Below are 13,921 nucleotides of genomic sequence, written 5' to 3'. Positions count from 1 at the left end.
GAGTGTTTGTTTGGGTTTTTTTTGGAAGTTCCAACCCAGTTGCTTCTATTTACTTATGTGCTTACTTATTTATTCTATATGCTTACAGGCTTTGTGCAAGAGAGCTAGGCTAAGAAAGGATGCTTTCATATTTCCCAACATATCAGAGTGATCTGGAAATCCAGGAGGAACCCTAATACTGAAGCTTATTAACCTGATCTATAAATGCAAATACCCATGGGAAAGCAACCAGCATGCTTTGGTTAAGCATCTGACCTAAAGCTTTGAAACTTCTGTTTAATCTTTCATACTATTTGTCCTAAAGTGGGACATGAGATAGATCCAAATCAACTTTGTAAGAGGACTTGGGTAGAATTTAGGCACATAAGGGTATAGACTAGGGGTGTACCAATACATCAGACCATATTGTATCGGCACCAATAAAAGGAAAATTGACGTCATCAACAATCTGCCTTTTTTGGCTGATGGGGCCAATAATGTCACTAATAAACGCCACGTGCGTGTGCAGCTACAGCATGTATGCAGCCAACCTGGCAGCTTGGAGAGCAGTGTCCAATTGGCAAGTCTGTTAAGGGAAAGGGGTGGAGGGAGGGAAGAAGTATGGGGAGGCAGATTGAGGCCCCTGAGGTGAGGGAGGAAGTGGGGCTGGGGCAGGTGCTGCCCAGCCAGGGTGCGGTGGGGTGCAGGATGACGCCGTGAAGCTCATCTGAGGGGGCATGGGGAGGCAGGGGCGTGGATCCTGCCGCTACACACATCCCTGGGGGAGCCATAGGGGTCATGTGCCCCCCAGATCTGTGCACAGAGCCAAGGGTGGGCTGCCACTGCAAGCTGGAGTTGAAGGCAGTGCTGGGCTCTTCCCGGCAGTGGGGGCTGGGCCAGAGCTATGCTTGGGGCAGGCAGCAGCAGCAGTGCTGGGGTGGGGGGATATGGAGTGGGCTGAATTTTCCATAGCCCCTCATAACCCCTCATCCTAGTGAAGCCACCGCCTGACCCAAGCACAGCCCCACCCCTGCCGAAAAGAGCCCAGCTCTGGCCCCACCCCAAGCCCTCAGCAGCAGCCCAGCCTCACCCCATGCACAGATTCGGGGGTCACATGCCCCCATGGCTCCCCAGGGGGTGTGCGTAGTGGTGGAATCCACCCCATCCTGTGCCCCCCCCAGAGGAGCTGTGCAGCTCCATCCCATACCCCACCCTGGCTGGGCAGCTCCTGCCCTAGCCCCAGCCCCATTCCCTCCCTCACCACAGGGGCCTTAATCTGGCCCCCCCATGCCCCTTCTCTCCCTTCCACCCCTTCCCCTCAACAGACTTACCAGCTGCACACTGCTCTCCAAGCTGCTGGGCTGCATATTGGCAATCAGATCAGTATCAGCCGATACGGCTCAGTAATAATCGGTCACTGGTATTGGCCAAAAAAACTTTATCAGTCCACCTCTAGTATGGACACACAGAATGTTTATACCGGTGTAATCTGCTTTTACAATAGCATAAATGTGCAATGGACGCACAGAATATACCCTCCACCAGTGTATGTCACCATTCTTGGGTAGAGCTACCCCATAGAAAGTAAGAAATAACTATATATTTCTGTTAACTCTACCAGTGTACAGTTTAAATGCCTGCAGCTTGTGAAGTTCACCCCAGAGTAGCCCTTGCCCAATACAAACAGGCTACATGTGAGGTGCTATAATAGTTTTCTCACCTGCAATATGAAAAGGGTCCCAAGCCTAACTGCACCGCTTCTTCAACAGTGTCAACATGAAGCTCTTGGTAAAGCAAATCTGAATTCCAGGAAATGCAACTGTGTCCAGAAATGGTCTTCTTCATAATGCCCCTGTACTCCGTACCATTGCCCGTGTAACATGGATGCCTAGGAACTGAACAAAGCATGATACAGTAAAAGCTGTGTTTTCTGGCACTTTACTATCCAGAATGCTCTATTAACCAGCATCTATCCCACTGTGGCATTTCCGGTTTTGCCGCTGTGAGCCGAGTCCCACTTCTTCCTCATGGACCATGGCCCAGGGCAAAGCAGCCCGTGCGGGGCCCCCTCCCTGTCCCTGGCACACTGATGCCAGGGAGTGAAAGCCCTGGCACACCAGACGCAGCAGGAGGGGTGGCAGCTGAACAGGCAAAGACGCCTCCAACCCACTGGGCAGAAGATAAGTATAACTCTCAGATAACCAGCACATTTGATTAACCGGCACCCCCCCACTTCCCATGGATGCCGGATAACAGAGCTTTTACTGTGTATTGATCAGAAAGCAGGACAAATCAAGTGCTAAGAAAATGCTTATTTCATCCCAATGTTCCAAATTACATTTTCATGCACTAAAAGTCAACGAAGGCAGTTCTCCAGTGCCTTTGCAATAAAGGTATAAAATATGGATATAAACCAGCACAAATAAAATGAACCATGTGTTACGCTTACTTTGCCCAGGCATAAATGTTTACACAAAGTGCAAGTTAGTGGCCTCATGTGTTCAACGTAAATGACAGCCAGTAACAAGGAAGCTGCTGGAGAGCATGAACTCTTGCTAAAGCATTTAAAGGGCCTGATTACAAAAGGGTCTTGAAAACCTTTAACATGTGCAGATTACCACACGCAAACAAACATGCATTTTGCAAATACTAACATAGCTGACTGAATTTTCACATGCAAAACTGATTTACTGTCACCTGTGCACTAAACAATTGTCCAAATGGGTTTGGCACATATATATTCTACCACCTGTACAGGCAGCTGTTAAAATCTATCAATAGCATACACAAACAACAGCACTTGAAAAGCATATGGGGAGAGTTCTGTACATACTAAACTGCACTAAATGAAAAGGCAGTCTCTGAAAATCCAGCTCATAGTGTGCTTCTAGTAAAGTAAATGCAGAACCATTCCATGTACAAGCAGGACTAACTGTAAATAGAAGCTACACAGTACTTCTCTTCCTGGAGATTTCTGGGAGTATTATTTATTAGGCCTGTGCAAAGCAGCCAGTATTCGCTTCAGATTCGGATTTGGGCGATTCTAATCACTGTCTTGAATCGATTTGACTGAATCTGATTCAGAGATTCGGCTGCTGCTCTCCCTGCCCGCTGTCCCAGCCCCGGCGATGGCTACCCCACCCGCCCCAGCTCCTGGCACTTTGAAAAAAAAGCCCCGACTCACCGGGTGCTGCCGGGTGGGGGGTGATCCCCACTGCCCCACGCCATATGGGGGGCTCTTCCATGAGCCCCTCAAAGCCCTGAGCCCATTGCAGGAGCTGGTGAGTTTGTGGGGTTTTTTGGTTTTATTTTTCTTAAAAGACCAGAGCTGGGGCAGGTGGGGCAGCCATGGTGGGGGCTGGGTGTGTGTGTGGGGGGGTCGGGGGGTTCATGGCAGAGCTCCCCATCCAGTGTGGGGCAGCGGCAGGGCAGTAGGGATCACCCCCGCACTGGACAGCACCTGGTGAGTTCGGGCTTTTTTTTACAGCACTGGGAGCTGGGGTGGGTGGGGCAGTCATGGGGGGGCTGGGGGAGCAGGTGGGGGATGGGGCCTAGTAGGGGTCCCTCCCTGGTCCCCTCCTCCATGCTCCAGCCTCCCCCCCGCCTGTCCCCACCCCTTACTTACCAGCTCCAAGTCCGACTCCAGCTCCCTGCAGTGGGCAGGGACTGCCCAAATCATCAAAGCTCTCTGAATCTTTTCCAAATCAATTCAGAGAGCTTCAAATTGATTTGGACCTTTTTATTGGTCCCCTGATTCGATTTGGATTTGGAGTTCAGCACCTGAATCACCACCAAATCAGCACAGCTCTATTATTTATCCTTCACATTTGCAGGATTTAATTCATTTCTCACCATATTTAAATAATGGATTTAAACACATAACACCACCGATTGAGGAACTCCTGACAAATGTACAACCAGGCACCTCTATTACAGCACGTGTCACAGGCAGATACCTGCCAAGGTTCTGTGGATTTTGAGAAAACACAGTCACATGGGAACCAAGGCAGAGTATCAGGAATGAATGAGCTACTAATAACGGTAGCTATTCTTCAGGTTACCACTGCAATGTTTCAAAGTGTTTGGCTCCAAGACTGCACTATAGCCCATTATAAAAGACTTTTGCAAAACTGGATCTGTGGCAAAGTTTGGATTCCAAATGGTACCAAGATGTTCTAATACAGAGTTTTGAATTGGATGTGTTTCTATTTATATTCTGCTTGCCCCAGAATTTTTAATATGACTTATTGGAAATGAACTGCATACATTTTAAAAACAATTACAACGTTATATAAAGAGCTCATTTAGAATAAATAAGCTTATCAGTCATTTGATTATTCTAGCAACATTGTCCTAGTCTTCAGAACAATAATTTCAGGGCAACACAACTTTTTATATATTCATGAAGGCTGCAGGATAATAAAAGATTATCTCTGTTGAGCAAAAGAGCCAAGTTTGTTCACTACATACTGAGAACCTCCAGCTCCGTTTAGTGAGGGATGCAGGTGTAAGTTTTAATTATACTGCATGTGAACATGAATTAGAAGGAAAGAGGAGAGAGGGACACTTGATAGTCCAGATTCTGTAAGGTTCTAAGTATTGAGAACCCTCAAACTTCACTGGCCCCTCAAAGAATTGAACTCTAACACATTTACTTTTCTGAACTTCTGTCTATCCATACACAAATCATTGAAGGAGACAGCTGGAAGTGCTGGACTGCCTAGACGCCTTTCTGAATTTTCCATGGTGTTCTGCTCAAAGGTATAAAAAAAATGACCCCAGCAAAGTGGGTGAGTTCAACAATAATAACTTTCTGACAGTATTTTTAAAGATTACTACAGAAAGAAAGTTAAGGGTCACTTAGCCTGTAATATCCTGTAGAAGTAAACCCAGTTTCACAAAGCTGTCCTATTTTTTAAATCAGACTTCCAATTTTCTGCCCTCTATTTCAACAGGGTCATACACTACTAAACCAATTTCTAGCAGTGCCATGGTTCACAGAGGCTCTTAATGGGACACCTCATCATATACACCGAACCCAACAGGAAAAAACTACCAAAGACTAACACATAGCCAGCAAATGTTTTGAAACCAGGGAAATATGATCACTCTAATTCTGACCCAAAACAAATTTTTGTGGACCCTCAAACAGTTTTAACTCTTTATTCACTATTCCTTCTTCTCTTGTGCTCTCAGGGTATACATGTGCCCAACACCGGCTCTGACACTTTCTAACTAGAATGAATCAGAGAAGATTTGATTAAGCGAGTCTGTTGAAGTGTTCTAATTTGAACAAGCTTTAATTAAAGCACCCCTGCCACCATTTTGAAGTGCAGGATGCTGAATACACAAGACACAGTACTAAGAGCCGCTCTAATTAACCCCCACCCCAGAGCATGTGAAAAGATACCCTCAGTTTCTGCATGCTGGAACAGCTTTTTAAGCCGCTCTCTTGTAATCCCATCAATTTGTTCATGCACCTTTCTGAAATCCATTTCAAACACTACCTTTGTTGTAGTCTCTTTACTTTGGTCACAGTTTCTTTCACATGCTATTACTGTCTACATTTTCTTTTGGTCTAAAGCAGGCATGTGCTGGCAATTTTTCCACTTTCATTTTTTCCAGTGCAATGCAGCTCTTACAGGCTATGAGATGGAAGTTATATCACCTTCCTCTGCTTCAAGAATATCTTCTCCATTGCCTGATTGACCTGTATGTAGTATTTGGCCCCTAACAGTCCAGGTACTTTGCCCTCAGAGGATGAATTTATCTTTTTCCAACATGTTTGAACTCTCTCATCTAGGCTAGACATTGTTCCATCTAGGATGATAGGGGAAAAAACATTAGGGTCTGATGGGCTCTGGAATCACCAAATCTTTCTCCCTATATATTACCTTACTGTTTTTCCAGATGTAGATACAACCTTGTTGCTACTGTATCTGTGTGACAATCTCTCCATGGTGCTTATTTGCATACCGCCATTGGGATGCAAGGTTGGATTATGAGGACTCTCTCTTATCTGCATATCCTCTATTGGTATGGACAAGGGAATAAAACCACTTTGTGCTTCTTTGGACTGTGATAAAATGTATTAACTGCTTTTAATATTCTGAATATGAGAGGTCAGGAAAGTCAGGTTTGTGTGCACTGGCCCTGCCTTCTAAAATTTTAAACTTCATAAGGGGACTGATGTTGTAAGAGATAGTTGAGTAAATGTAGGTAAAGAGTCAGTGCTCACCATGACTTACGTAGAAGTCTAAGGTGAAAGGACCCCCAGCTAAGGTGAAGGGACCCCTCCCCAGCTCACGATGACTTGTACAGAAGTCTCAGGTGAAGGGAATCACCAGAAGAGAGAGGAGAGGGGCTCCAGATTGGGGGCATGGTGTTATATTTCAAATATGCATCCAAACATAAAGGGATAAGTACCAGTGACGTACAAATCTCTTCAGTGGGTTCAGTCTAAGCCTGTTACATACTTGGTCCTAAAGAGCTGTAATCCTTAGGGTATTAGCAAATAGAAGCCTGTACCTGCCAGGTCCTGAAAGAGCTGAGACTGCATCTAAAAGAGCTAAGTTGCTTCTGCAACAAGAATAGCAGTAGCACCCCCCGCAGCGGTGAAGAGCAGCAAGGAGCAGCGCCCCAGGAGTAGCACCCCATCAGCAACAGCAAGGAGCAGTGCCCCAGTAGTAGTAAGGCAAGAAAAACCTTGGGCTAAGACAGAGGCAGGCAATTAGTCAGGCCCACAGGCCACATAGGCAGTTCTGAGGAACTGCCACAGGCCAGTCAACACCCCTTCCCCACACCCCCCCGCCAACCTTGCTGCCACTGCCAACGATGCACAGCCCCAGCCCCAACTCTAGCCTGCCCCATGCCTGCTTCGGGCTCACCCCAGTCGGAGCAGGCCAGGAGGAACCCGTGCACACAGCCCTGACCCTGGCCCACCCTAGAAGCAGCGGCAGCAGCTGGCAGCTGTTGCTCTGCAAGGGGGAAAAGTGGCCCCTCTCCCTCACCACTGCAGGGCCCTTCTTACTGCAGCCACCTGGAGCTCACACCTGGGCTGCCCTGTGACTCCTCTCTGCCACCATCACTGCTGCCTCCAGGCCACCCAGTGGGGCAGTGCAGAGGAGCCACAGGGCAGCCTGGGTACAGGCTCTGGGCAGCTACAGCAAGAAGGACCTAGCAGTGGCAAAGAGGAGGGGCCACTTTTCCCCCATGCTGAGCAGCAGCTTCTGCCTGGCCACTGCTGCCACTGCTCGGCGTGGGCAAGTGAGTCTGGAGCAGGCACAGGGTGGGCCGGGGTCAGGGCTGTGCACATAGGTCCCAGCCAGTACCATGGGGATGAGGCCAGCAGCAGCAGCAGCCAGAAAAAGCCACCACCACCTGGGCTGCCTAAAAAGGCACTCCAGCTGTGGAGCCAACCCAGCCCCACTGTGTGCCCAGTGGATGGCGGGACATGCCACAGGCCAGCGCCTGGGCCAGGTGGGACCAAGGGACCATGCAGGCCATATTTTGCCTACCCTGGGCTAAGAGCTACACCAGCTCTACTGACTACACTGTGTAGGACTAAGCAAGGACTCTGAACCCACTGACTGTGCTGAGGGCTACTGATTATTAAGAGGTTCGTTGCATATGAAAGTATAAACCAAACAGAAGTCCTGGTAGAACAAGGAGACTTCCTCTATCATGGCCCTGCTCTGTTAATAGCTGCCACAAAACTTAGGCATAACATGACTGGAATCTACTAAAGGTGAAACAATCTCAGGCATGCTCATGTACTGACAGCTCCAGAGACTTCCAGAGAAGAAGGTAAAACTGCTACAGCTAAAGAGTCAAGGGGCTGTAACAAATCTTATTCACTGTGGATAGGCACAGAGAAAGACTTTTAATACCCATTCTCTGCTGGATCACAACTGGACTATTTATAAATTGGGAGGGCACTTTGTGTTATTTTTAATGTGCCTACCAACTTGAGTATTCAACTGATTCTCTTCCATCTAATGACAGTGAAGAAAGGGCTGTTATAAACAAGGTTTGGCTCTTTTCTTCTTTCTCTGCTTTATATGACATAACCACTTGCCTGTCTTGTCTGACTATGGCAGAACCTGCTGTTCTCTGAGGGATTCATTATATGTGGGCATGTCTGGCTTTGCTCCAATATCAGCCTTGCAGAAGAAATGGCTCAAATGTTTCTCCTTGATTCAGCTACCAGTTCACTGACCTCCTTTCTTAGAAAACGGATGGGTATCTGGTGAGACAAGAGTTCTCTTGATGTCTGAGGGATTTAAAAGCTCTTTAATTCACTTAGCTGCTCTTTAAATAACTTAACTTATTCAAGTTGTGCTCTGTTACTCAAAGGGGCATGGGCAAACAGCAGAGTAGCCTGCAGGTGGCTGTACTCCCAATCAGGCACAACTGCCTGATTGGGAACAGGGCCCAGCCGCTTGTTATAAGAACAGGCTCTGAGCAGTGCAGCCAGCAGTTTGCTACAAGCAGCTGTAGAGAGAGAGTCACCTGGCTGGAGCTGCTGCTCATGTAACATTTTAGAGGTACAGGGCAGGAGCTATGGGGATGGTAGAGGATCCTAGTCCTAGGGCATGACCTAAAACTACACCCTGCTGGAGCTGGATGGTGTGGTGGGGTTTGCAGTGGCAGGGCAGTCTCCAGGAAATGTCACACCTGTGCCACCCCAGTGAAGGGTAAGTATGAAGCACCAGAAAGCCTCAGCCCCCACTGCTTTGCGGGTTACCCCATGGAGGGGAAAGGCTAGGGGAGCACACTCTGAAGACAAAGCAAGGGCCCAGGTTAACTGTAGATCCTGAGGTGGGGTCCGGGTCATGAAGGGGTCTGAGACAGCCCAGGTCCACAGCGAGGCCTGAGGCATATAAAGGGAGCCAGGTGTGAGGCTCTGAGGGTGGGGGCAATTCTAAGCCCCAAGAAGGAGCTGGTGTGAAGCTCCAGGGGCAAAAGGATTGAGGCCCAGTGTTGGGCAAGGAGATTGAGGCCCCAGTATGGGGGCATGAGGGGACCAAGAGGATCCAAAGCTGGGCAGGGAGCCTGAGGAAAAGGGAGGGCCTGAGGAAAAGTGGGGGTGATTGAAAGCCCAGTGCGAGGACACGGGGATCAAGAGTTCTGATGTGAAGGCACAGAGATTGTGAGTTCCAGTGTGAGGGCATGGAAGTGAGAATCTTGACATGAGGCAATGGAGTGAGGGTCCTGGTGTGAGGGATCAGGAATGAGAACCCTAGTATGGGGGCACTGGATCATCAGACATATGTTAGGACACGGATGCCATCTACAAGGCATGGAACACAGTATAAGGGAAGGTTTGAAGCTGTGTATAGCCCTTCGCATCAGGGCAAGTAAATGAGCAGCCCTGTTAACAACTTTCCCACCTTGTTAACAACTTTACATTGGTTTCATCAAAGGCATGGCAGACAAGATAGGCAGGTGGTTAGCCCTGAGACAAGTGGGCAGGCCAGCAACTCAACTGGCCCCAAGACACCCACTTGTTACACTGTCCTTTCTCTCTGAATTTAAACTAACATGACTAACCACCTCTGTGCAGTAGTATAATAACCAGGGGGCGGGCAACAAGCAAGCATCCGCCTTGGGCACCTACTTGTGGGGGCAGCAGAGGGGGGTGCAAAAATAGCAGCTCTTGCTGTTCTCCTGGCAGTCAGGCTACTGCCAACAGTCCAGCTATGGCCACCAGGGGCAGATCAAGGATCATGGCAAGGAGTGGGGTACAATCAAGCCCTGCTTTGTGGTGTGGCACATGTGAAGTGAAAAGAACTCACCGCACATACAATGCATACTGGGGGTATGAAAAACTTCAGTGGCCGATTTGATTCGGAGAAGATTCAGCCTGATTCAGAGGCCAAGTCACCAAATCCAAATTGAATCGGGAATCCAAAAAACCCTCCAAATCGATTTGGAAAAGATTTGGAAAAAGAGTCGAAGATTTGGAAGGCAGCCTTTCAGGGGGATAGAAACTGAGAAGAGGAAGAGGGAGCAGGGGGGGAAAGAATGACATCTGTAGCTGACCAGTGACTGTGATCTTTCCCCGAGTCCCCTTCCAATCACAGTGCTCTGGGGGAGGGATGTAGAAACAGCACATACGCCTCTCCCTGCAGCCTTTCTGTCCCTTTTGTGGGCTGTTTCTGCCTCAGCACTGGGAAGGCTCCCTGTTACAGGCTACCATCCCTGCTGGTTTCACACACGCAAAGTCGCACGTCACAAGTTTTGCTTGTCAGCACCTTGAGGTGCAGTTTCTCAGAAACAACTGCACCTATCTCCTTGAAACCTGGAAGACTTTATGGACTCAACAGGGGTTACCATGCCTGCTGTTTTCCCCCTGCTCCGCCTTAACACACACATGACATGAGTTTTGATTGTCAGCACCTTAAGGTACAGTTTCCCAGAAACCCTGCACCTATCTCCTTGAAATTTGGCAGCCCTCATGCCCACAGAAGGGGGCTTCCATCTCTGCTGTTTTTATCCAAATCTGCCAAAAAATAGCAATGTTATAGCTATTTCAGTGATTCCCCATTATAGATTATGGCCGAGTCTCCGAATCTCTCCGAATCGGCGTCGAATCTTCCGAAGCTGCTTCGGCCAAATCAGTTTGGGACAGTGATCCAGATCGAATCACTGTCCTCTGAATTGGCCAAATCCAAATCGAATACTCCCTTATTTGTACAGGCCTAACGCACACAACCCTTGCCATAAACCTGGATGCCAGTGATCTATTTCAGAGTTCGGCATATGCCATGCACTCTGCATTCATGAGCTGGCTGGCATGAGATCTGACCAGAGTCTCTGGTTTTGCAGGACTCCAGAGCCCTGGGGATGAGTGCTGCTACAGTTTTCCTCCCCCAGATTCAGCAGCAAGGGGAAAGCGGAAACAGGTGGCAGTGTTGCTCAGTCCCTGTTTTGACACAGCTCTGGAAACCAGGGTTGAGTTGCTCTTCCCCCCTCTTTTCCCTTGCTGCTGAATTCAGTTTGGAGAGCAGGGGAGGAGGGAGAGAAAGAGCAGTGGCACTCAGCCCCTGGGCTCTAAAGGTGCATGAAAGCAGGGGCCGTGGCCAGACCCCACACTGACCAGCTAGTGAGCTCAGAGCTCGTAGCACATGCAGAGCTCTGACAGCAGCTGCACTGTACAACCAAAAGGGGATGAGACTGCATCACCATAACCCCTGAATCTGCCCTTGGTGGCCACTGCCACCACCACCCAGGGCACAGAAATGCCCAGTTATGCCTCTGACTCTAGGGCCATTTTCCTGAATAATTTAGTACATTTTCATAAAACGTTGCACATAAATGCACCTGTTAATAGATGCCAACTTTTGACAGGTCATAGGTTCATGCAAAGTAGGTCTGGAAGGAAATTAATCCAGTTCCCTGCTCAGGACAGAATCATCCCTGGCTAAACCATCCCAGCCAAGTGTCTGTCTCACCTGCTCTAAACACAGACACTCCCACACAAAAGGGAATATTTTGGAGGAGTATTTTTCATGTGTGGTTCCTTCTAGTATTGTATGAAGGAGACTATTACAGGCAGACTTTTTCACATTTTGTTGAGGAGGAAATGTTGTCTACTGTGTATTGGATGGACCTGGAAGTCAGGAATGGTGATCTTTGCTCTTGGCTTTACTATTCGCTTTCTGTGTGATCCCAGGAAAGCCACTTGCACATTTCTGTGTACTAAATTTCCTCTTTCTGGAAGAAGTGTTCTGCAGCACATACATGGAATTCTGAGAGCTCACAGATTAATGTTTGATGTTTGTAAAATGCTTTAAAATTGTTGGATGAAAATAATTAAAAAAAGCACAAAGAATGATTATTTTCTAAGAGTCAATCATTTGTTTACAATGAATATTCCTGCTTGGGCACATAGAGTTATGATTTTATACAACTGTGAACAGCCTAATTACCCAGTTTACGAGAAATAATTGGTTCATCTAGCATTCTGCTTTCCACTTGGCAAAAGGCAACACAACACCCAGCCTGACTGAGCTGAACAGTGAAACAAATTCCCACTGAAAGGGTAGTTTCAATACAAAATACACAAACAAACAATTTGTGCAGGTCAAAAGCCATGAAGAATTGGCAGCTCCTTGCAATGAATTAAATCTAATAGCAAGTTGATATGTAAAATAGGAATGCTTCTAGTCACAGGAGGAAAGGTAATTCATAATATAAAAAGAAGCTTCTTAATTGCAAAGTTATTCAGAATTGTCTACTGCATTCATTGCAATTAGCATGTGATAGATAACACCTTTTTACTGGAAAATACCTAAAAGCTCAGCTGAACTAAGTCAGCAGGTTTGTGTTGATCATAAAAGCTATTATATAAACCCATCCATTGTGTAAACTAAATACTTTTATATATGAGTTTAAATCCAGAGTCTGTAAATTCCACCAGGAGCTCATCACAGTCTGAAGAAATAATTACCTACATTCCACAGACAACAGGACAGAGGGATTAATTTATCTGCTGTTTGATTCTTCTGGTGACATTTTACAGTTCCAAGGCAACTGATAATCTACAGAGTAGTTGTGTACAATATAAATGATCCTGCAGATATACAAAGAGTTTAGTTGGTGGTGATTCCTCATGGTTGCGGATGATCACTCCCATGGGTCAAGAACAGGGTTGAAGATGAGTCTGTTGATGGCTAAGAAGGCCAATCCTAGAGCCGCAGACTCTCTAGTAAAATCACAAGTGGTGGTTAAAGGGAGGGTTGGATGGCAAATTTCTTGATCTTGTTTCCTTTCCTTCTGTTTCTGTCATTTTTCTGCCTCCCAGGTGAGGTGGTTTTTCTCAAAGTACAATATACCTTGTCCCAGGCTAGTTTTTCCCAATTTGTTCAGTCAATATCACACTTTTTAATGTTTGCCCTGAGGGTGCCCTTAAAGCATTTCTTCTGGCCACTGCATGTCCTTTGTCCTTGACTGAGTTGGGAGTATAGCAGTTGTTTTAGCAAACGTACAGCAGGCATGTGCACACAATGCCATGTCTACCATAGTTGATGATATATAATCAATATGTCCATACTGCTGGTCTGAGTCATTGAGAACACTGGCATTTGTGTGACAGTCCTCCCACTTTATGCCAAAGATCTTCCAGAGATATCGCTGATGATGGAATTCCAGGCTTTTCGGGTAGTCCCTATAGGTCACCCGAGCTTCACAGACGTAGAGAAGAGTTGGGGTTACTACAGCCTATATAGTAGCAGCTTTGTTCAAGTCCTGATGTTATGATCATTGAGCACACAATGATCCAGTCTTCTTAAAGCAGAGCTGACACATTGGATCCTATACTGGATCTCTTCATCAACATTGACCTTCTTTGAAAGACAGCTGCCAAAGTATGCAAAGTGTTCAACATTCTCTGGCTCTTGACTGTCAACAAGGATCTTTGCTGGTAGGAGATGATTGACCCAGAGCAGGATGGTATATTTTTACCTCACTTGTGGGATCAGAACTCCAAGCTTGACTATCAGTGGACCTGAGATGCATTATATGGAATGTTTATTCTTTCTCCCAAAATATGAAGGAGGTATGAGCCATCAAAAACCACTGGAAGGAGCACTACCAAAAGCACCAGGATAAACAGAGATGGATGAAACCATCAAATACATCCTTCATCATCCAGTAAGGGAAGCACTTGCCAGCCTACCAACCTCTGAAGAAGTCCACCAGGCAACAAGACAGATGAAGAACAAGAAACCAGCGGCCCTGATGGCACACCAGCTGAGGTCTTCAAAGCTGATGATGAAACTATGAACAACAAGTTCCACACACTGTTTCTTAAAATTTGGAACACCAAGGAAATTCCTGATGAACTAAGTAATGCCAATATTGTCACCATTGTTAAAAAGGGAGATAATTCTGACTGGAAACTATTGAGGTATTGCCTTCCTCTCTGTCACTAGGAAGA

General features: G+C 46.9%; 1 protein-coding gene across 1 annotated transcript in view; it reads right to left on the bottom strand.

The window, feature by feature from the left end:
- The window catches only part of HGFAC (HGF activator), a 99,243-nt gene that overhangs the window by 37,776 nt on the left and 47,546 nt on the right, over positions 1-13,921 (bottom strand). Inside the window, exon 8 of the mRNA XM_006030018.3 lies at positions 1,700-1,874. Within this exon, the coding sequence (XP_006030080.1) occupies positions 1,700-1,874 (175 nt within the window). The remainder of the gene's footprint in view (positions 1-1,699; positions 1,875-13,921) is intronic.

Source organism: Alligator sinensis, unplaced genomic scaffold, assembly GCF_000455745.1.
Source record: "Alligator sinensis unplaced genomic scaffold, ASM45574v1 scaffold851_1, whole genome shotgun sequence".
Classification (NCBI taxonomy): domain Eukaryota; kingdom Metazoa; phylum Chordata; order Crocodylia; family Alligatoridae; genus Alligator; species Alligator sinensis.
This window is presented reverse-complemented; position numbering and strand designations above follow the sequence as displayed.